At 44.4% G+C, this 25,366-nt stretch overlaps 1 protein-coding gene across 1 annotated transcript in view; it reads right to left on the bottom strand.

Annotated features, from left to right (window-relative positions):
• stxbp5l (syntaxin binding protein 5L) overlaps positions 1 to 25,366 on the bottom strand; it is a 124,932-nt gene that overhangs the window by 79,122 nt on the left and 20,444 nt on the right. Inside the window, exon 4 of the mRNA XM_061841069.1 lies at positions 21,399 to 21,496. Within this exon, the coding sequence (XP_061697053.1) occupies positions 21,399 to 21,496 (98 nt within the window). The remainder of the gene's footprint in view (positions 1 to 21,398; positions 21,497 to 25,366) is intronic.

Below are 25,366 nucleotides of genomic sequence, written 5' to 3'. Positions count from 1 at the left end.
TTATGCCTCACAAACGTCGAGTCACATTGTGGGAAGATAAATCAGCCCGATTCGCCGCTGCTGCCAAGAAGCGATCTTTCATCCCATCCTCAATCTCTTCTCATCTTCTCTCAGGCGTCTCTGTGTTCATCCTGGCGTTCACGCACCAACGCCTACACAAACACCTGCTCGCACGAGAAGGCGCACATCCTCTTCAAGGGTGCGCACGTCGCTCGACCGGCTCCCCGCACACGGGCGCGCTTTCCCGGGTGCCCTTGAGCCTGAACGCGACACCTTTCGCACGCGTACGTACGCAGCGTGACGTTGCCTTGCATGTTAAAGCCTCGGAAAGGTTTCCGGTAGAGATTAAGAAGGACACCTGGGGTAAAAAAAAAAATTATAATAATAATTTAAGAAAGTGAAAATGAACATCTCATGAAGATGGAAAGAAGCCAAAAGGAAAGAAATGATGAGGGGCCTACAGGGACATAATTTAGCATTACGTCTCACAAACATGAGGGAAACACGCTCATCCTCTCTCATATAAAACTAAAATTGTTTAAAGGGGAACTCCGGTCGTTGAATTAAAAATGTATCAGATAGTTCATGACATATGTACTGTACCTTGAAATTTTGAGGTTAATCCGACATCATCTAATGGTGTTTTGAGAAGATTTTCATCGGCAATTACGAATTTTCACGGGTGCCGCTATTTTGGTGAATCACATGACCGAGGCGTGCAGATGTGACGTATTACGTGCCCAAACAAAGGCTCGCTTACGTTGTGACACGATTATGGACAACGCAATAGCGGTAGAGCTAGAGATAGATAGATAGATAGATGGATAGATCCAATGCCAACAACTTTTTGGGGGGCGATTTGTGATTTTCTGGCTAGGGTTGTCCAAATTGTTTTCTCTCCTTGTGCTTTTACATTTATTATTTTTAATTTTAATTTATTTCTCATATTTATTAATATTAATTAATATGCCTTCGTCAGGACCTCTTCTGAAGAGAATTTAGACTCTGCATTCAAATTCATCCATCCATCCATCCATCCATTTTCTTTACCGCTTATACTCACAAGGGTCACGGGAAGTGCTGGAGCCTATCCCAGTTGTCAACAGGCAGGAGGCGGGGTACACCCTGAACTGGTCGCCAGCCAATCGCAGAGCACATCGAGACAGCCACACTCACAATCACACCTAGGGGCAATTTAGAGTGTCCGATTAATTATTCTTGCATGTTTTTTGGGGGATGTGGGAGGAAACCGGAGGCACGGGGAGAACATGCATACTCCACACAGGCGGTGCCGGGATCGAATCCGGGTCCTCCGAACTGTGAGGCCAACGCTTTACCAGCTGATCCACCGTGCCATCTATTCAAATTGATTTCAAGTCAGATATTAGACAATGTTTTTTGTGATTTGTGATTTTGTGAACACCAACAATTAGTGTTTCAGGGGTGTCTGCCTGAGGGTGTTTCAGAATTTTTTTAAAAATGTATTTTGTATTTATCATTTATATTTATTTATTCATTATTTTAATTATTTGTCATTTTTATTTATTTTATTTCAGTGTTTCAGGTCTTTCAATCGTTGGTTGTGCCCAAATTTAACCAGACTACAACCATATAAGTAGCCGTAGTTGCATAGAAATATGACAAATGACACAATTTCAGTGGACTTTTTGACAAAAGTTGAATGAGTCTTATGTCGACACTGAAAATGTGATCGAGACATTCCGATCCGGTAATCCGGGAGCGCCATTATTTGACATCACGCGACGGGAGTGTGTGGGGGAAAAATAAAGAATAAAACAAAGTTGGGGGGGGGGGGGGGGCAATTCTAAAAATAGGCCGTCGCGGTGACGGGAGAAGACAACAAGATTGCTGAATGACTTCAGCTCTGCAAGTATGAGGCGAGAAGGCGATAGCAGTGCTGCTAATAGCTCATTATGATGCAGATGGCAGTGCTGATGAGGATAGGTCATGACTTTGCTTTGTATTCCTTACAGATGGCAAACTGCTGGTGAGACCCATTAAAACCACAGTGTCAGTCAAACTTTTCTTTTGAAGTGTATATCGCCCAAAAGATATGCATGCACGCAAGAGTGTGTTTGGGTAGAGGGCACCTAATCCCGCTATATACCTCTTCAGTCAAAGGCCTTGAATGTAGAATAATTCTGAAGTTAACCAATATTTTCGAGAAAAATACCATAACACTATAAAAGACGTCAACGCGGGATGTCAGCTTACCTCGTGAGAGCTCAGTTCAGCGAGCATTGAATCTGCACATCCTGCAGCTTTTGCGGTTAGGAGGACGGGGGGTTAAAAGCCATTAAACAAGCGAAGTCGTATTCAAAGCAGCTGTTTACGAATGATGCAAAATAAAAAATATTTTTCTGGGCAGTGTAAAAATTTTTTTTACTCGCTGCCATTATTCGGTGAAAAGCCAAATTCCTAAAACAGGCGTGCCAAACTCATTTTTCTTGTAGTTCGGGTTTCCCCCAGAGGGCCGTTTTGAATGTGAAACGAAAATGTTTAACCGTCTCATCATTTTTACATAATCAATTGATGAACCAGAATCCAAATCGGAAATCAAGAGTAACGTGTTTCTCAACTATTCATGTTTGGTAACACCAAAATGCTTGTAATATCTCAACTTGATCCTTTATGATATTTTAAAATTTCAGTACAGATTTTTATAAGAATCATGGAAAACAAAACTCTAGATTTGGCTTCGAGGGCTACATAAAATCATGTGGCGGGCCGAATCTGGCCCCCTGGCCTCGAGTTTGACACCTGTGCCCTAAAATCTTGCTTGTGTGGCATCTTGGTGCCAAGTAAATACGTTGAAGTGAGTCGAGGAGCTCCATGTAGTCCTTTGCTGATGTCATGTGGCATCTATAGACAATTCATTACGTATTTTTGCTATTTATGGCTCACATTGTAATTTCTGCTAAGACTTGGGAAGTTAAAAATATTGAGTATTGTTTGTGTGTATACCAGATCAGATGGTACCGGTCTGCATATCATATGGAGTATGAAGTATATGTGTGCCTGAAATTATTTTGTAAAAATGAATGCTCCGGTTTGTGAGATGGAAATTGTGGCGTAAACAAACACGCCACAAACAACAGCGGGCAATTGGGCAATTTTTAAGGCGGTTATTTAGGGCAAAACATTTGAATGCATATATTCCGTATTTGCACCATCCCGTGCTGTGTCGACACACACGTTTATCAAGTCCGATGCATTCATTCGACGGCACAACACCCAATTTCCATTTAGAGTGAATTGACACACGCTTTGAGCATAGTTCCCCTCTGTATGCATCAGAACCTCAAGTTCACTCTCCCCTGGCGCCCCTCCCCCTGTCGCTTTTGCAACCGTTTCATTTCCACATCTCCCGTGTTCACCGCCCTCGAGGACCATCTTATCCATCTTATCTAAAGTTTAGTTTTTTCCCCCACAATTATCCACTCGTCGTCTTTCAGGGGCCCGAGGAACGGATAAATTAGTCACCGAGTGGATGAACCCAAACATGAGATGACGAAGATGGGGAAAAATTGCTGCAATTGCCCCAAGTTCTCTCACTCGCTGGCTCGGGGAGGTACTAGTGAGAAAGAGATCTGATATTACCGTGAAGAAAACAAGTATTTGAACACCCTGCTATAGTGCAAGTTCTCGCACTTAGAAATCATGGAGGGGTCTGAAATTTTCATAGTAGGACCAAGTCCACTGTGAGAGAGATAATCTAAAAAGAAAAATCCACAATTTATTTGTGTGATACAGCTGCAAATAACTATTTGCACACCTGAGAAAACCAATGGTAATATTTGGTACAGTAAACTTTGTTTGAAATTACAGAGGTCAAACGTTTCCTGTTCTTGTTTACCAGGTTTGCACACACTGCAGGGGGGATTTGGGCCCACTCCTCCGCACAGATCTTCTCTAGATCAGACAGGTTTCTGGGCTGTCGCTGAGAAAAAAGATTTTCGATTGGGTTTAGGTCTGGAGACTGGCTAGGCCACACCAGAACCTTGATATTCTTCTTATGAACCCACTCCTTGGTTTTCCTGGTGCGTGCTCATCAGCTTAAGACGGGCCTTGACATGTGCTGGTTTAAGCAGGGGAACCTTCTGTGTCATGCATGATTTCAAACCATGACATCTTAGTGTCTTACCAACAGTCACCTTGGAAACGGTGGTCCCAGCTCTTTTCAGGTCATTGACCAAGTCCTGTTGTGTAGTCCTGGGCTGATTCCTCACCTTTCTAAGGACCATTGAGACCCCACAAAGTGATATCTTGGATGGGGCTCCACTCCGATTGAGAGTGACCATCATGTTTAGCTTCTTCCATTTTCTAATGATTGCTCCAACAGTGGACCTTTTTTCCACCAAGCTGCTTGGCCGTTTCCAGCCCTGTGGAGTTGTACAATTTTATCTCTGGTGTCTTCGGACAGCTCTTTGGTCTTGGCCATGTTACAAGTTTGAGTCTTCCTGATTGCAACGGGTGGACAGGCGTCTTTATGTAGCTAACGACCACACCAGGTGCAGATTCAGGATAAAACATGGAGTGGAGGTGGACTTTTAAAGGAGGACTAAAAGTCTTTGAGGGCCAGAATTCTAGCTGATAAGACATGTGTTCAAATACTTATTTGCAGCTGTATCACAAATGGTTGAAAAAAAAAATCATACATAGTGATTTCTGGATTTTTCTTTTTAGATGATCTCTCTCACAGTGGACATGGACCCACGATGAAAATTTCAGACCCCTCCATGATTTCTAAGTGGGAGAACTTACACTATAGCAAGGTGTTCAAATACTTATTTTTTTCACTGTAGGTCTCACATGTGTCTTTTTGAGGCACAATCAGCATGAGTTCTATGGGCATGATAATGTCATATACCGGGAGAGCACATACTCTCTATTAATATGTGATAAAAGGAATATAAGTTCCTCTCGGTGGACGTCATTCACTGATATTGTTAGTTACGTACACAGATGTACACGATCAGGATTATGAGTTACAACATTTTGGGGGAAAAAGGCTTTTTAATTTTTTTCCCCAACGCATTTCCGAGCGCTGAACGCGGTGAGACAGCGCACCTCTTTGAAAATGACGACTCATATTATTAATCCACTTGAGTTTCACAAGTGTCGACTGACACCTTTCTACAGGCTCTTCTTGTGCTGTTGGGGGTTCTCTCCGAGTACTCCAGCTTCCTCCCATCGCCCATAAATACATTTTCGCTCTGAATATATCACGGGTGTGAGCGCGAAAGCGTGTCTGTGATCAGCCCGGAGTGAACTCCGTCTATCGGAAACAAATAGTCGGCTATGGAATGATAACACGATTTCATGAGATGGGCAAATATGTTGACGTTCATTGGCAAACACTTTGCTCACTAAACGCTCTGGATAACTATTCACCGCCGCCCTCCCCACCAAGGGAAGTGGAAGCCAGCAGTCACGGCCCAGACTATTGTGAGATTCACTTTTGCCGTCAGCAGCCCACCAGGGAACCCACGCTCAGAAAGTCTGCATGGCCCGATCAGGTTAAAAGTACAACCCGGTTTCACTCGGAAACTCAAAGTACTCTCGCCGACGATGTCCCTTCAACGGCAATTCATGTACAGGAAACGCTTGTTTATCGCGGCGCATTCGTTCCAGATCCACTTTCACGATCATATTTTGTTGAACCTCTGCTGTTTTGTTTAAAGATGACATTTAAGTTTACTGTTTTGTTTTGTGTGTTTTGTGTGTCTCCCCTATCTTGGCCAATAAAGATGATTCCGAATCTGATTCTTGCCACGACAAGCCCCGCCCACAACATGAATCATCTTCTTCTTTTACTTTCGGCTTGTCCCGTTTGGGGACGCCGCAGCGTGTCATCTTTTTCCATCCAAGCCTATCTCGTGAATCTTCCTTTCTAACACCCACTGCCCTCATGTCCTCCCTCACAACAGCCGTCAAACTTTTCTTTGGTCTTCCTCTCGCTCTCTTCTTTGGTAGCATCATCCTTACCATCCTTCTCTCTCGCCTCCGGACATGTCCAAACCATCAAAGTCTGCTCTCTCTAACCTTGTCTCCAAAACATCCAACTTTGGCTGTCCCTCTAACAAGCTCATTTCTAATCCTATCACTCCGAGCAAGAACCTCATCATCTTCATTTCCGCTACCTCAAGTTCTGCTTCCTGTTGTCTCTTCAGAGCCACCGTCTCTAATCCGTAGATCACTACTGTTTTCTAAACTTTGCCCTTCATCCTGGCGGATACTCTTCTGTCACATAAAACACCAGACACCTTCCGCCAGCTGTTGCAACCAGCTTGGACCCATTTCTTCACTTCTTTACCACACTCACCATTGCTCTCGATTGTTGACCCCGAGTATTTGATGTCATCCACCTTCGCTATCTCTTCTTCCTGCGGCCTCACTCTTCCCCCTCCACCCCTCCCATTCATGCAGATATATTCTGTTTTACTTCGGCTAATCTTCATTCCTCTCCTTTCCAGTGTGTGCCTCCATTTTTTTATAATTTTTCCTCCGCCTGCTCCCTGCTTTCACTGCAAATCACAATATCATCTGCGAACATCATAGTCCAACGGGATTCCAATCTCACCTCATCTGTCAGCCTATCCATTACTACCGCAAACAGGAAGGGGCTCAGCGCGGAACCCTGATGCAGTCCCACCTCCACCTTAAATTCTTCTGACAACATGAATCTCACCTGGAAAAAGTGAAAATCCACGATACATAAAAGAGCTGCGGCGGCTAGCAGCTTCTGCATAAGTATGCAATTTTCTGCTCTCCCACCATTCAATAAACTTCTGAAAAGTGTATCAGCGACTGCGGTGCTCCTTCCTCACATAAAAGGAAATATTGCACTAAATATACTGTCAAAAAAATGTTGATATAGCAAGTGAACACTGAATTGCCCAATTGAATGCGAAGCAATTACATGTAATCAAGAGTTTTGTTTGCTATTTGATAGAGTGCAAGAGAGACTTGTACTTTTTATTTTTTGGGTTGGGGGGGGGGGAAATTGGCCAGATTTATTTTCGAATAGCTCCATAAGCGTTTGCATTCATTACCTGGCTCGCTCGTGCATCATTTCCCATGTCTGTCTCCTCTCATCAGGCCTCCTCTGCAGCGGTAATGAGCGCTAATATGAATCATTTTTCCATCATCTGTGCTGCATTTGCCAAACCAACAGGAACACAAGTGAACGCATGAAAACCGGCAGAAAAAAAACGTTATCGAAAAGCCCCCCCTTTTTTTTTTTTGTTTTTGTTTTTTTTGTCGGATGTCTAGACGGCGACGCCTGGACGCTTGTCGCAACTGCTCCCGGCCCGGGCGATGAGGTGAGGAATCGAATTAACAAGAGAGGCAGCTGGCACACGAAAGGCCCTTCGGCGAGGGTCTGTTGTTTAGAAGATAGAATGCATAAATTCAAGCAATATGATGTGCTACGCTGCTTTGCGACACCTTGCTGGGACTCGCCGTCCCTTCCCTCTCCTCGCCGACGACACGGCGGCTACAAATTGCGCTTAAAAACACTTTCGCCCCTAAGCTCCGCATTTCTTTGACGTTCAGTGGTAACGCTGGAATGTATCGACATCTCCATGGCAACCTACCAAGCCCTCAGCATGCTTTTGACGAAAAAAAAAAAGAAAAAAAAAGCCAAGGTCACACACTGAAAATGTCCAAACGGTCGAAGACGCTGATTGAAGGAATACGTGTATTAAAAGGCTTCAGTGCAGACTGATTTAGTAGTAATGTCAAAAGTAGGGATCGTAAATTATAGGGATATTCCTTTTGTGTGCGATGATAAATGAATTCATGCGCCTGCTAACTCATGCGTTATCAGTGATACAACGGAAACGGCCAACAGTGTGTTGCCCTACAAATCAATCAGTGATTAGCAGTGAGGACAATCAGTAGATAATTAGAATTAGCAAAGTCAGCGGGGACATTCTTGCTTCGGCAAAGAGTCAAAAGTTCCGCTAACACAGTGAGCTGAAGTTCATTAGCATATATTTGCCAATTGCTTTTGATTTGAGCGAACAAAACGTTGCGCTTGAAGGTTACTGTTAAACGTCGAGGGTTGTACAACGGCGTGTAACGGAAGCCGAGCACAATGGGCCTTAAATATAGGTCCAACTGTTTTTCCAATGTCTATTAGCTTGAAGAAAATAAGTATTTGAAACACCCTGCTATATTGCAAGCTCTCCCACTTAGAAATCATGAAGGGGTCTGAAATTTTCAACGTAGGTGCATGTCCGCTGTGGGAGAGATAATCGAAAAAGAAAAATCCTGAAATCACAATCTATGATTTATTTAACAATTTGTGTGATACAGCTGCAAATAAGTATTTGCACACCAGAGAAAAACTAGAATTCTGAATGTTTTGTGATCAGATGAGACCAAAATGGAACCTTTTGATCATAATTCCACTAACCGTGTATGGAGGAAGACGAACGATGAGTTCCATCCCAAGAACACCATCCCTCCTGTGAAGCTTGGGGGTGGTAGCATCACGCTTTGGGGGTGTTTTTCTATACATGGGACAGGATGACTGCACTGTATGAAGGAGAGGATGATTGCGGTCATGTATTGTGAGATTTTGCCAAACAACCTCTTTACCTCAGTCAGAGCATTGAAGATGGGTCCCGGCTGAGTCTTTCAACATGACAATGACCCGAAACACACAGCCAGGAAAACGAAAAGAGCGGCTCCGTAAGAAGCATATCAAGGTTCTGGCGTGGCCTAGCCAGTATCCAGACCTAAACCCAATAGAACATCTTTGGAGGGAGCTGATACTCTGTGTTTCTCAATGACAGCTCAGAAACATGTCTGATCTAGAGAAGATCTGTGTGGAGGAGTGGGCCAAAATCCCTCCTGCAGTGTGTGCAAACCTGGTGAACAACTACAGGAAACATTTGACCTCTGTAATTGCAAACAAAGGCTACTGAACCAAATATTAACATTGATTTTCTCGGGTGTTCAAATACTGATTTGCAGCTGTATCACACTAATAAATCATTTAATAAAATCATACATTGTGATTTCTGGGTTTTTCTTCTTAGATGATCTCTCTAACAGTGGATTTGTACCTACGATGAAAATTTCAGACCCCTCCATGATTTCCAAGCGGGAGAACTTGCAATACAGCAGGGTGTTCAAATACTTATTTTCTTCACTGTATGTGGAGCTCCGAGATACTACATAATATCCTCTGAAATATGACACCACCATGTGACACAATGACGGCACACACGTTGACAGATCTAAACACGTCCACATACAGTCCCACCCCGTTCAGGGAAAATGTTTGAGTACGACTATGCACAAGGGACACAGCCCTGCATTTGTTATCTGCGTGAGTTTAGACTAGACCAGGATGAAATGGAATCAAGTGTGGAAAAAAAATAAGAAAAGCCATGGAATGGAAAAACAAGCCCAGATTATGCTCAGCTAGTGAGACAGAAGCGATTATTGTTTTCCATTCTGTTAGCAGTCTTTCTTTTGTCATCCTCCAAATCAGCGCCATCTGTCCGTTCGAGGTATCTACGAGCATCTCGGGTGGTGTTTCTTTTAAGGAGCTGATGCGTGTCCTCTGGGCTCCATTATTACGACGTCTCGGTGGGGTGGGAGACCACTCATTTCCTTTTGAGACCATAATGAGGCCATCAAGTGTCATTGGCTCCCATGATGCTCTGCAGTTTGTTGGCCTTTGCCATTCAGGCTGAGTCTCACTGCCGCCGTGTCGTTTCCAACGTGAATAGCGGGCTGGAGGATAATGGCCGGCATTTCCTGGATTTCTATATATGTTTTTTTTACTTTTTGCAGGTCCACTCTGGTCGTCCTCACTCTTCATTTTACACGCACTTTTCTGGCAAATGACACCCATCTATTTTTCTGCATGTCTACCTTTACTCTTATCACCCTATGATTTTCCAACGTGGTGGGGAAAGTGGAAAACCTCTAGTTAAGGTCAAGTGTCATCCCTATAAACATTCTAAAATAGATATTGTAAAGAAAAATACATATAACGTTATTCACTTCAATGTCTATATGAAAAAATAAATACGAGCGGAGAGCACGTCATCCATGCGTAAAGTTGCGGAAATGTCATCCGACGACATCCAAGTGGTCGCCATATTGGCTGCATCTCCTGTCCGTGACGTCACCCCGGACGTTCGCCATTGAAAACACGCGGTGGCCCCTACTATGGGACACGCCCCTTCAGACACGGAAGCTCTTTTCGAAGAAGAAAACATCAGACAACCGAGTGAAGTTACAGGGGCAATGTTACCCTATTGTTTCGAGCCATATTCAGATGATATGAGATCACAGCCAAACCGCCTCCCCTTCTGATCCACTTCCGCGGCGGAGCTGAGCCACCCCGACTGACAAGGAAGGCGGCTGGCTGCAACGAGCCACCCCGGCCGACAAGGCCGGCAGCCGGGTTGACTCTTTTTCGGCGCCGAGGTGGCTTATCATGGCGCCGAGCGTTGTTCATAGCCGCCGCCGTCCGCGATGAACAACGCCGTCGAGCCAGCACATTTATCTTGAGATAGATCTCGGATCTTTTGTTACGTTATGAGAGATGGATTACGTGGTCCGCCCCCAACTATTATTTTTTTTAATAGCTGCATACACACCTACTTCATTTGGAACCTACGAAACTCTCGTCCATTGCACCCGTGCAATCCATTACTCACAACGAACCGGGTCTCTTGCAAACTTATGAATGGTAAATCCATCCTCCCGTGTGTTCAAGCAATGTCCGGCAATGCAACGAGCCGGCATTTTGGCTAACACGAAGGAACAACGAGCTACCTTCCCGCAGGTAAAACTCATAGAAACAAACGAGTCCACTTGAGGCCGGTCCTGCCATGTGCGTCACTTCCTGCTTCTTCTTGAAAACAAATCCCTCGAGAGGATTTTCATGGCGGGAGTTCCAAAAAGCTGTATACGTCAGAATCATGTTTTGTGGTGAAAAAAACTGCCGTTTTTTCATTAATAACATACTAAAAATCATGCATTTCATGACAGTGGCCTTTTAGCGCTTTTGATTTGAAGTACTGTGTAAACTTTATGACGCCAGTCCTGGAACCTTTCCAACGGGCCGTTTACGTACCGTATGATTGGCCACTTTTATTGAGGTTGCCTGCCTGGGTGCCTTCGATGACCCCCCGGTATGCAGTACGGCTGTAAAGCAATTACTTTAAATGACAATCATCCTTCTCAGACCTACAGTTCCCCATATCCTCCTAACTGTCATTATTTGCTCCTTGGGAGCAACAGCGAGGAGGTCGAGGAATGAAAGGCCAGATGACTAATAATAGCGCTGCTGAAAATAAATGTCGGAAATGCCACTTTTTTTTTTTTTTTTAAAAATCAAGATTCATACAATAGAATTTATTGCAAAGAATCCAACTTGGCAGAAAAATATAATATCCTGTTGAGTGACCCTTATACTGCATTTTATTCTTTATCACGTTTAAGTATTATGTTAGCTTACATGTGCAAGAAAAAAAAAATATTTGTAAACAGCTTGACGGATATTTCATGGGTGACTCACATCGGCGTCGCTTTTAAATGTGCCGATGTTTTGCCGGTGGAATATCACAGTCGCATCCTGCGATACGCGCGTGGTAACCTTCAGCTCTAAAAAGCCAGAACGGCGAGAAAAGGACTCTGGGTAACCTTTGATATCCCACAATAGCAAGAGGATGCTTTTGTGTGAGGAAAGGACAAAGTGCAAAGTGCAAGCGAATGACATGGCGGTGCGACAGAGGATCTGTGGGTCTATTTTTGTGCTGTCGCGGGGCGTAATGCTGTTTGCAAGGTGCAGCGCGACGGCACCGTTCTAGGCTGGAATGTCACTGTGCCTTCTTTAAAAATGACTTTGCGCTCCAGATTATCGACTGGTGGAGAAAAAAAAAAGAATGGATATATTTGAACTGGCACGGGGGCAAAAGGTTCAGCAAGCGATGACAGGGTCAATGGCAAAAATTGTTGGTGTAAAAGCACATACAGTATCACTTCCTTCGATACCAGTCCAAGCTCACCAAGAAAATAACAACTACCGGTAGGTATTCATTTTGTAGTAAAGTTATGATCGTGAACAACATCAAATCCTGACTCATCCATACATTGAAATCCTTATACAGTGAAGAAAATAAATATTTGAGCACCCTGCTACATTGCAAGTTCTCCCACTTGGAAATCATGGAGGGGTCTGAAATTTTCATCGTAGGTACAAATCCACTGTTAGAGAGATCATCTAAGAAGAAAAACCCAGAAATCACAATGTATGATTTTATTAAATGATTTATTAGTGTGATACAGCTGCAAATAAGTATTTGAACACCTGAGAAAACCAATGTTAATATTTGGTACAGTAGCCTTTGTTAGCAATTACAGAGATCAAACGTTTCCTGTAGTTGTTCACCAGCTTTGCACACACTGCAGGGGGGATTTTGGCCCACTCCTCCACACAGATCTTCTCTAGATCAGACAGGTTTCAGCTCCTTCCAAAGATTTTCTATTGGATTTAGGGCACACCAGAACCTTGAAATGCTTCTTATGGAGACACTCCTTGCTTTTCCTGGCTGTGTGCTTCGGGTCATTGTCATGTTGAAAGACCCAGCCATGACCCATCTTCAATGCTCTGACTGAGGGAAAGAGGTTGTTATCCAAAATCTCACAATACCTGGCTGTGGTCATCCTCTCCTTAATCCACTGCAGTCATCCTGTCCCATGTGCAAAAAAACATCCCCCAAGCATGATGCTACCACGCCCATGCTTCACAGTAGGGATGGTGTTCTTGGGATGGAACTCGTCATTCATCTTCCTCCAACCACGGTTAGTGGAATAATGAGCAAAAAGTTCAATTTTGGTCTCATCTGACCACAAACCTTTCTCTCATGACTCCTCTGTATCATCCAAATGCTCATCGGCTTAAGATGGGCCTTGACATGTGCTGGTTTAAGCAGGGGAACCTTCCGTGCCATGCATGATTTCAAACTGTGACGTCTTAGTGTATTACCGACAGTCACCTCGGAAACGGTGGTCCCAGCTCTTTTCAGGTCATTGACCAAGTCCTGTCGTGTACTCCTGGGCTGATTCCTCAACTTTCTGAAGATCATTGAGACCCCACGAGGTGATAGCTTGCATGGGGCTCCATTCCGATTGAGATTGACCGTCATGTTTAGCTTCTTCCATTTCCATTTGCTCCAACGATGGACATTTTTTCACTGAGCTGCTTGGCAATTTCACCGTAGCCCTTTCCAGTCGTGTGGAGTTGTACAATTTTGTCTCTGCTGTCTTTGGACAGCTGTTTGGTCTTGGCCATGTTCCAAGTTTCAGTCTTCCTGATTGTATGGGGTGGACAGGTATCTTTATGCAGCTAATGACCTCACAGAAGTGCATCTGATTCAGGATAATACATGGATTGGAGGTGGACTTTTAAAGGCTGACTATCAGGTCTTTGAGGGTCAGAATTCTAGCTGATAGACAGGTGTTCAAATACTTATTTGTAACTGTCTCACACAAAAATTGTTAAAAAAAAAAAAAATCATACATTGTGATTTCTGGATTTTTCTTTTTAGATTATCTCTCTTACAGTGAACATGAAGCTATGATGACAATACCAGACCCCTGCATGATTTCTAAGTGGGAGAACTTGCAGGGTGTTCAAATACTTATTTCCTTCACTGTACGTAACATGCTAAACAAACCTTGAACATGCAATCAAGCTGATTGGAAAATGTTTGTTGATCGGTCAATAAACGTCACTCATGGGGCAAAGTCTGGTCCTGATTAACTGATCTCACCAATCAGCTTCCAACATTACTACTATTATACTGCACTGGTTTATTGTTGCTTCTGCCATTAAATGGAAGCACATTTAGATGTTTTGCCTGTCACTATATGTCTATGGCATAGATAAATGAACAAGGCACGAAGAGTTTCTGGTCAGATGAACAGGGATCGTCACTTTTTGACACAAATTTGATGAAACTGGATCATCTTCTGGAACCCTCTTAATGAGCTCTCATAGCACCCTGACTGGGTATCACCAAACTATGCCATATTTTTGATTGACACACATTAATAGATCTAACTTGTTTTCAATGCTTACGGTACTTCTTTCAAACTCAAGGCATGGGGGCAAGATTTGGTCCGCTACCTCATTAGAAGTAGGATGCAAAAGCAAATCATAAGCACCGATTTCCATGATTCTTGCTCAAGTCTGTAACTAAATTTCAAATTTTCATATGTAATAAATAATTACAATGACATAATACATTTTTTGCTACCAGGAGCCTTTTTTTCCCAGTAACTTGAACAACAGTCAATGAAATTATTTGACTTCTGATTTCAAAACTAGTGGTCTATCAAATTGTTGTGTTTTTGTGATAATTTGATGAGATCATGAAACAAATGTAATTTTGTACAGTCATAAGAGCCCGTTTAGGCAAACTATAACGAGAATGTGCCCCGTGATCAAAAGACAACTCTGGCCTAGGATCTTTTTTTCAAAGCGTTGGCCTCACAGTTCTGAGGACCCGAGTTCAATCCCAGCCCTCCCTGTGTGGAGTTTGCATGTTCTCCCCGTGCCTGCGTGGGTTTTCTCCGGGGACTCCGGTTTCCTCCCACATCCTAAAAACATGCAACATTAATTGGACACTAAATTGCCCCGAGGTGTGATATTATTTGCAATTACGGCTGTTGTCTCTAGGTGCCCTGCGACTGGCTGGCAACAAGTTCAAGTACCCCGCCTCCTGCCCGATGATGGCTGGAATAGGCTCCAGCACTCCCGTGACCCTTGTGAGGATAAGCGACTCAGAAAATGGATGGCTGGAAATGTTTTGTTTTGTTTTTTGTCCATCCCTCAGTGTTAATTGGTCTTGGCTGATAGTTAATTTATGCAGGTTGTCGGAAACGACTTCTCCGTTTTTCTGCCGGTGGGACGGCCATGTTTTTATGTCTCAATGATTATTTTTGCACCGCTAATAATCTCTCATCTGAGTTTAAATTATAATGTACAGCGGCTGTAATTTGCAAAGAGTGACACATCTCCACTGAGCAAATCTATCGACTGGAGATGATAATTAATGCACCCTTCCGTCAACTGAAGGCACGCTCACGATAAGATGCAAGAAATGGGCTAAATTAGCCGGTCTTGATAAGCAACATCTGCTTTATTACATTAAAATTATCATCACATCCGCACGGCCATTCAGTGAGCACCAGCCAGCAATTAGCATTTGACTAACACTGAGCGATTTTGCACTCAAAATCGGTCAGAAAGAACATGAGCATATATAGTTTATGCAGCTGCAATTCAAAAAACAATACGACGGCGCAGTGATCAATTAAGCCTTCAGCACCGTCTCACTGTGTCATCGGCGGCCCCGTGCGAGAAGCCCGCAGACATAATCGCTACGTTGCTCTCAGTAGCTCGAGTTACTCCGGAGCGCGTCCAATGCCGTAATCAGATCCGAAAGTGTGCGCGGTGTGTTTGCACACACACCGCGCTGGTGTTTGCATAATTTTTGCAACCACAAACGCTGCGTTGCGTCCAAACTTGGGCTCATTATGCGTCGGCACACGCTGTCACAGAGAGGCATGATCAGTCTTGCCACAGATGCATTTGCTCCTAATTGAATATCTCCCGATACCATTTTACAGCTCTCTACTTGCAGAGAAAAGCAGTAGTACTCGTAGTCGAAATGATAGTGATGGGGTACATTTGCGTAGCACCCAACGGAAGAAGGGAGCAAATTGCGTAGCACCATGTTCACGAAGCGACGACTGTGCTCTGACGGCGAGACAGAAAAAGGACGATGTCATTCCTTTCTGCCTGCGTCTACCTTTTGTCAAGTCGATTCCATATTTCAGAAGAAGGAAAGTTTTTTGAGAGAGAAAGAGAGAGAGAGAGAGAGACTGGCATTAGAACTCCAGCTAGCGTAATAACAGCACATTATCACAATGGAATAGAAAAGCCTCCAGCCAGTCGTCAAGCTCCAGTTCACTCGTGACCCTGAACAAGACACGTGAGAATGGAGTAGACCTTGCAGGATTCAGGTCTGTGGTGTAGAAGCAATGAAAATCAGCTCCTTTTTTTGTTTTTTTTTTTGTTTTAGTGACAAATCATTTAAAAAATAATAATAATAAGGCACAAGCACCACCCAAACACCGCACAGCAAAATAATCTGCATAAGTAACGCGGCAAGTAGAGAAAGGTGCATGAAGTGAGACGTCTAAGCATCTTGTATTGCACGTAGAATATCAACGCTAGAGAACAGCGCGGAGGGATGTAATATGAGTCACGGGTGATGAAACTGGAAAGAAATGTTACTTGTGTTATATCATGGTAATATAGCGATAAATATTAAGAGTGCGCTGATACAGATAACCATGGGCTGTCATAGAAATAAGCATTTAATGCCGCGCTTCGACTCCCTGACTATTCAGTTTATACAACCCAGTGAAAAAGACAAAATTGAAGCCAGAAGGCTACTAGTACACCGGACGTTTACTGAATGTGCCACTTGTGGGGACACAATTGGAGCGTGCATCTCCTTTTATGACTGCAAAAATGAGAAAAATAAAATAAAAACTTAAAAAAGGAATTCGGCGAAGATAATGCATTTAAGAAAAAACACAATACACTGTGACATCAGACAACATTAGAAAGTGACCCCTCTGAAATTTCCCAATTTTTCTTCCTACATATGTATTGTAATTTTGCAAAAATGCGTATCACACATGGGCAATCATTACGTAAATCTAATCAGAGTGGAAATATAATGAGGCCAGTGGGAAGTCTACCTCTTTAATACAAGCAGGACAGCCACTGGTGAAATAAAAACATCCATCCATCCATCCATTTTCTGAGCCGCTTATCCTCACGAGGGTCACTGAAGTGCTGGAAGCTACCCCAGCTGTCATCAGGCAAATGAAACAGAAACGCAGAATAATTTCAGATCTTTCTGTTTTCCAACGCCAGTAAAGCAACATAAGTGTGACTGGCCGCAATCGGAACAGCCAAAGCTAGTGAAGCTGACCGATATTTTCATGCTTATTTTCAAAGCGGCGCAGACGCATAAAGACGACCTGACATTCCGCAGCGTTATGGCCTGGCAACGGCAGCAGATGGACCAGTTAAAAAGTCCGCCCCATGACTGCTTTGTTAGAGAGAGAAACATGCTGGAATCCACCAAACAACAAGTTAGCATGAGGGTGAAATGTTTTTTTTTCCAATGCTTGTCTATCATAATCTACATCCATCCATCCATTTTCTTTGCTGCTTATCCTCGCAAGTGTCGCGGGGACTGCAGGAGCCTATACCACCTGTCAACGGGCAGGAGGCGGGGTACACCCTGAACCGGTTGCCAGCCAATCGCAGGGCACATAGAGACAAACAGCCGCACTCACAATCACACTTAGGGACAATTTAGAGTGTCCAGTTAATGTTGCATGTTTTTGGGATGTGGGAGAAAACCAGAGTGCCTCGAGAAAACCCACGGCGGCACAGGGAGAACATGCAAACTCCACACAGTCGGGGCCGGGATTGAACTGTGAGGCCAACGCTTTCCAGCTGATCCTCCGTGCCGCCCCGCTTCATAATATATATTTTAATTGAAAATTAAAACACACAAAACAACAGGTCTCACTGCATTGTGCTATAACAATATCAGTAACATTACCGATAATTCAACTTTGACTCGACTTCCTTCACATCGTGTTCGACTAAAGTATCTGAAGTCATCCAAGCTCCTGTTCGGCCTACAACGGGGCCAGAAGAGATTTAAGGCCGTTTCTTGTTTTAGCGCTTATGCTCACCCGCAGCACCGCCCCGTGTCCCATTTTTCTTGTTTGGCGTATCCGCTGACTTTCCGTCCCGCTGCTATAATCTCAATCTATATGCGGAGCTCACGCAGCTACCGGTGGCGAGCCTACGCACGCGTTGTACCGCGGCGAGGAGTGGTGCGCACCTAAGCAAAACGTATCAGTCTGTGGGCAAGAGTAATTACAATTAGCCGGTGTTGTGTTTTATGAAGAGGCGGCGATTTGAGGTGAGGCTTTTATTTGTTCAAAAGCGGAGGCTGGGGGGGAAAAAAATGGCAATCTTGCAAAATAATTACTCTCATGACATGGAGTCACTGCCTCCACCGAAGTGGTTATTAGCGGCGGCGTAGTGACGCAGGTAAAGGGCAGGAAAACAGAACCGAAATACGAACCTAAGTCGAGATCTTGGCTGCGAGGCAACTGGCCCAACCTCTCCTGCACTCTGCTGCACTGGATATCAATCATTTTTAATAATTCAATCAGTAAACTCTACTTTTAGTAGGAGCACATTTAAACGAAATGCAATGTGTTCTTTTGGGGAAGGGGGCGGGGGGAAATTTTGCTAAGTAATTGCACGTCTATTAGTCTTAAAGCTATTGTTGCTCTTTGTGTCAAATTCAGGCGTTCTGCAGCACTGCAGAAATAAATGGGATAGCACTGACAGGGGGGGGGGGACACCGGGGGAATAAGGCTGTGAAGGGTAAAGAAAGGAAGTGCGAATGTAATAAATGCAAGCTAAAGTCAAGAGGAGTTAAAGGCGATGGGGGGGCAAGGCAAAAAAAAAAAAAAAAAAAACACGGTAAAAACAGAAAGTGCGGAGAAAGAGAATCAGCAAACGGCCCCGTGAGAGCACGGCGAGATGTGCGCAGCATGCCGATCCAAACGCTAAGTCACTCAAGGGCTTCTGTGCAGCCGCAGTGTCGGTTTTGCTCCGCAGCCAAGCGGCGCAATTCCGAGGGAAGAGATGACGCGATTAGAAGACGCGCGGAGGAGATGGTGTTGCTTCGTTTGGACGAGTCTATCACGTAATCAAGATGAGTTTTAATAGCTTTTCATCGGCGACGTCTTGATCCACCTTGCACTCTCCTGCGCGAGGGTTGCCGTTCTCACTAATGTTCAAACAATATTGCAGACTTTCTATCGAATTTTTTTTTTTTTTTTCAATTTGTCTTTTGCAGCAGAACACGCCGTCTTGTTCATCATCCAGCCCAGCAGGCCCGGCGGTGCGACAACTGCGGCATCGCTAATAGTTTGCCGCCTCTTCCTCGGTTTCCCCCAAACGGGGGACGCTCGGGACGCCGTTTATTTGTGAGAGCGCAATCTCCTACCTAGGTCCCAGTGAGGCGGCGTCTCCTTTCCTCGTGACCGGGTCTGTCGGAGGGACAGCTGTGAGCCCGCGACATGACAGCCGAGAAACGCGAATTGACAGGGCAGAGAGGAAGAGGAGGGGGCAGAGCTGTATTGAGCTGTACATTCAGTACGTATTTGACATCAGGAAGATCTTACTTAGCACCACTGGTGCTCTACTGTATTGTGGTTCATCCTTCGTGGACTCGCTACATCGCAGATTTGTCACCAAGGGTTTATTACGGCTTTTTACAGTTAAGTATACAAACAAGTCTGAATGTAGTGTTGTGCGCATTTTTGTAAGCTACATTTGTATGTTTTGCTCTCCCCTTGTTTGTTAAAGTAGCAGTTGTTTGAAGGCATGCTAATTTACGTTAGCCCGTTGATGGCGTTTCGCACATACAGTATTATTCAGCATGAAGCTGGCGGACTTTCGTGAGAGGAAAACTTCATGGTTTGGTTGAAAGTTTGAATGTCTAAATATACAACTCTTAACTTGCTTTTGTTGCAGTTGGTAAAGTGTTGGCCTCACAGTTCTGAGGACCCAGGTTCAATCCTGGCCCAGCCTGTGTGGTTCTCCCTGTGCGTGTGTGGGTTTTCTCCGGGCACTCCGGTTTCCTCCCACATCCCAAAAACACACAACATTAATTGGACACTCTAAATTGCCCCTAGGTCTGATTGTGAGTGTGTCTGTTTGTATCTATGTGCCCTGCGATTTGCTGGAAAACTACTTCAGGGTGTACGAGGCACTGCCCGCGACCCTCGTGAGGATAAGCAGCTAAGAAAAATGGATGGACGGGTTTAGACGTTGCATGACTAACAGCCAAAAGTGGAGTACCGGATCACAGTTTGCAGTTTTAATCATTTTGACTACAGAAGATCATTTTGAATACTGTACAACATACGAATAAACATACAAATGTATGCTACAATTTCATGATTTGCTCTCCCTTGTTTAAGTGGCATTTGTTTGAAGGCATGCTAATTTACGTGAGCCAGTTGATGGCATTTCGCATATACAGTATTATTCAGCATGACACTGAAGGACTTTTGTGAGTCAAAACGTCATGGTTTGAATGTCTAAATATACAACTCTTAACTTGCTTTTGTTTTGTGTCAGTTTTACTTGAACAAGTTCAAAGTGTTTAAAAGAAGGGGTCACCAACGCATTGCCCTTGCGTGGATGGTAGCCCACGAGGACCATCTAAAAATACCACGGGCCGCAAATATTTACTAATATTTGTGCTTTAAATTCTGAATCTGACTTGCTTACATGAATTAAAAATTTAAATACCTGTAATTTCATTTACTACACTAGATTAAAACGAAAATATTTTATGCACTGTACGTGTAATGAAATGAGTCCGAAATTTGCCGCAAACAGGTCACGTAGCCCTTCATACGATCGGTGCTCACGAAGTAGCCCTCAGCTTCAAAAAGGTTGCTGAGCCCTGGTTTAAAGCCTGTAGGAGGGGTACAAGTCTATGTTTTTTTTTTTAAATTCTGTAGATAGTGGAAGTGGAATTATTTGATCTAGGTGTCACTCGATGTCGCTGGCATAGGTAGAAGAACAATGTTGAAAACTGACTCGGACCGCAGAGGACTTTGAGTTTTGGAAATAGAGGGTCAAGGTTCAATTTTTGCTGGGGGTAAAAAATATTGTCGCAGAGACATTAGTTTGCATAATCATTACTGCCGAGACGCTCTTGAGCAAGGCACCCAACCTCGCAAAGCGAAGCTCGGGGCCACGGTCTTTGCGCTCACCCGTCTCAGTCTACATCTCTTCTGGCGAGCTTGTGTGCGTTTGTTGTGCAAAAACAAAAACTATGCAACAGTGTGTAAAGTGAATTTCCCCTTGAAGGACCATTGATTATTATCGCGGATAAAACCAAATAGGTTCCTCCTCAGCACGTGCCCCCCCCCCCCCCCACAAGGGTATGTGGGGCGAAACAAAGCCTGTTCATACCCTTGGCAGAGGTAATGAAAAAAAATATATTTGGGGGGAAACAAAGATAAGGCAAAACATAAATTCTCTGAGGTGACGTTTGCCGTTTGCCCTTCTTATGTGTCTTGAGATATGATCTCAACCTGTTGATTTTTTTTCCCCCCAGCGATAATGTGTGCGGTATGTGATTTTACCGGCATTTTGTCCACCTGTTCGCATCCACACAGTCCACGTGGCTAGCCCGAAAGGATACATCCGAACACCACCTGATCTGGAGCCGATGGCCAGGATCTTCTGCACGGGGTCGAAGGCCAAAGCCGTGGGCTGGTAGGGGAACCCGTGGCGCACCGTCTGCAGCACAAAGCACAAATAATAACGGATGAGCTCGACGTTTTGTTCGCAATTGTGACATTCGACTGTTCAGTCATCAGCCGAGGCGGCGCCTTTTCCCGAAAAGTTCATTTCGCAAAATCTCTGACATTTAATTCAATGAAAAACTATGAATGAATGCCTCTGGGCTATATGCCACAGCCAATAATAGCCAACAAGGTGTTTTCGCAGACAGCTCCCCTTGCATGTCTGAAAACGTGATTACATACCGCTGCAGGAGTGTATAATAAGCGTGTGTGACAAAAGATTAAGTTCAAGTCAGCGCATATTTTCGAATCACAGGAAGATGGAGCAACACAGAATGTATTCAGAATTCATCTACAAGGTGAAATACTTTTGCTTTTGTTTTCTGTAACTCGAGGTTTTGAAGTTTCTGTGTTTTGCAGAATGATGCTATTGCCATCAATCAATAAAATAAAATGTGATCAAACCAAATTGTTGTCTGATAAACTGGAGGAACTGTGGTACTGCATGCGCAAGTCTGGCGTGGCGGAGAAATATGTTAGAATAGTACAGGACATGTATGAGGGCAGCAGAACGGCGGTGAGATGTGCCGTAGGTCTGTCAGAAGAATTTAAGGTGGAGGTGGGACTGCATCAGGGATCCGTGCTGAGCCCCTTCCTGTTTGCGGTAGTAATGGATAGGCTGACAGATGAGGTGAGACTGGAATCCCGTTGGACTATGATGTTCGCAAATGATATTGTGATCTGCAGTGAAAGGGCGGGGGAACAATTAGAAAGATGGAGACATGCACTGGAAAGGAGAAGAATGAAGATTAGATGAAGTAAAACAGGGTATATGTGTGTGAATGTGAGAGGCAGAGGGGGAAGAGTGAAGCTCCAGGGAGAAGCCATAGTGAGGGTGGATGACTTCAAATACTTGGGGTCAACAATCCAGAGCAATGGAGAATGTGGTAAGGAAGTGAAGAAGCGGGGTCCAAGCGGGGTGGAACAGTTGGCGGAAGGTGTTCTGGTGTGTTATGTGACAGAAGAGTGTCCGCAAAGTTTATAAAACAGTGGTGAGGCCGGCCATGATGTCCGGATTAGAGACAATGGCACTGAAGAAACAACAGGAAGCAGAACTGGAGGTGGCAGAAATGAAGATGTTGAGGTTCTCGCTCTGAGTCAGCAGGTTGGATAGGATTAGAAATGAGGTCATTAGAGGAGCAGCCAAAGTTGGATGTTTTGGAGACAAGGTTAGAGAGAGCAGACTTCGATGGTTTGGACATGTTCAGAGGCGAGAGAGTGACTATGTTGGTGGAAGGGTGCTGAGGATGGAGCTGCCAGGCAAAAGAGCGAGAGGAAGACCAAAGAAAAGGTGGATGGATGTTGTGAGGGAGGACATGAGGACAGTTGGTGGAAGACGCACGAGATAGGCATAGATGGAAAAAGATGACAGACTGTGGCGACCCCTAACGGGACAAGCCGAAAGGAAAAGAAGAAGAAGAAATCTGATAAGCAACATAATGATTCCTTTGACTGAATTGTGGCCTTCTAGTTGTTGTTTACTTGCTCTCCCTTTAAGTTTTTATCCTGGCTTGCGAGCTTCCTCCCACATTCCAGTCAAAAGTTCAGGAGACCCTAATGAGGACAAGCGTGACAGAAAAAAAATGGATACGATCTCTATACAGTCTGTCAAACACAATCACAAAGGCCCCTCACTCATTTTAGTTAAAATATGTAAAACTTTAGAAACTGTAATTGGTTTTCATCAGATTCCCATGCTGATTGTGAAAAGTAGGAAGCACCTAGCTACACTTTTCAATTATGTTCACCTCGTCGAACACTCGTTTAACGACAACTTATTAAAAACAACAAGTATTTCCGAGCCGGTACAGTAATTCCACGCAGGCCTCCAACATGCACGCGAGTGTGCGTAAGATGCACATAATTAAAGATCACCGTGACGATGCAGCGGAATTTTGATGAGCTGCACTCTGGCTGAAATTCAAATATGAAAAGATGTTTGCAACGTCAGCGTTCTTCTAAAAAATGGAAGTCAAGGTCAGAAAAAAAATACTTGAGAGGGTTACCGCTGATTCGCGGCAACGGTCAACGTGAAGCAGCCGCAGACCTGAGAAGGTCAAAGGCCGCTTCTCTCCTTGTCTGAAATTCCTTGCGTGCGCAGCGGCTCTCCGCCATTTTTCACGTCAGATTTCCTAGCCTCAATTACAGTAATCTACTCCGCTCAGATGTGGCGGCACGGACATTACCGGCCTACAAAGTGCACTCTGATGGAAGCCGAATTATAACGCGAGTGAAGCTTAGAACACATTTTTTTTATCTGCAGCATATCGAACGAAACCCAGAGGTTGTTTGTTTCCGTACGACTGCTGGAGGTTGTGTAACCTCTCCGCTCTACCTCATCTCCCGGGCCTTTGAGCTTTAATTAGGCGTGCGCAGGCATGAATTTGGACGGATAATACGAGCGTCTGTGGACAAACACGATGAATTCGCTCAGCGGTGATCCAAATAGAAAATGAATAAACCAGAGCAATAAGACGGCAGCGCGAATGCGGTTTTTTGTGCTTGCTTGGAACAGTTAAATTCCCATACAAAATAAACATTACTTTCTAATACATTTTACAAGGACAAAAGATTAGTATTTTTATTCTTACAGCATTTATCAGCTGGGGCCTATCCAAGCATAAACTGGTGGCAGGGCATTTGCACGGAAAAAGATTGCCGCCGACGACTCGCAATCGCAGCCACGGGGAATTTAAAGTCTTCAGCGAACCTCGGCGTGGATGTTTTTGGAATATTGGAGGAGGTGCAACACGCAGACGCCACCATTCGAAAGCTGAACCTCACAACCGGGAGGCAGAATTGTTGAATGCCTGCTGTGAACTGAATGAATCCTTTGCACTCCACTATTGCAATCATCACGAGAACGCGACGAGAGTGAAACACCGCTGGGATCATGCATTTTGAATTTTGAACAATATTACACCTCTAACACTCAGTTTAGACAACAAGCTATCTTATTCTTTTTCTTTCAGCTTGTCCCATTTGGGGTCGCCACAGCGTGTCATCTTTTTGCATTTAAGCCCGTCTCATCCATCCTCCTCTCTAACACCCACAGTCCTCTTGTCGTCCCTCACAACATCCATCAACCTTTTCTTTGGTCTTCCTCTCCCTCTTTTGCCAGGCAGCTCCATCCTCGCTACTCTTCCACCAATATTCCCACTCTCTCGCCTCTGGACATGTCCAAACCATCAAAGTCTGCTCCCTCTCACCTTGTCTCCAAAATATCCAACTTTGGCTGTCCCTCTCATGAGCTCGTTTCTAATCCTATCCAACCTGCTCACTCTGAGCAAGAACCTCAACATCTTTGTTTCTGCTACCTCAAGTTCTGCTTCCTGTTGTTTCTTCACCGTCTCCAATCCGTACATCGTGGCCGGACTCACCACTGTTTTATAAACTTTGCCCTTCACTCTAGCGGAGACTCTTCTGTCACATGGAACACGAGACACCTTCCGCCAACTGTTCCACCCTTCTTGGACCCGTTTCTTCACTTCCTTACGACCACCTCTCCTTTGCTCCGTATTGTTGACCCCAAGTATTTGAAGTCGTCCACCCTCACTATGTCTGCTCCCTGGTGCATCACTCTTCCTCTCCCGTCCCTCTCATTCAAGCACGTATATTCTGTTTTACTTCGGCTAATCTTAATTCCTCTCATCTTGCTAATTGTTCCTCCGCCTGTTCTCCGCTTTCACTGCAGATCACAATGTCATCTGCGAACATCATGGTCCAAGGAGATTCCAGTCTTACCTCGCCTGTCAACCTATCCATTACTACCGCAAACAGGAAGGGGCTCAGCACGGATCCCTGA

Source organism: Syngnathoides biaculeatus, chromosome 14 (assembly GCF_019802595.1).
Source record: "Syngnathoides biaculeatus isolate LvHL_M chromosome 14, ASM1980259v1, whole genome shotgun sequence".
Classification (NCBI taxonomy): Eukaryota; Metazoa; Chordata; class Actinopteri; order Syngnathiformes; family Syngnathidae; genus Syngnathoides; species Syngnathoides biaculeatus.
The sequence above is the reverse complement of the archived record's forward strand: the minus strand, read 5'-3'. Positions and strand labels throughout refer to the sequence as shown.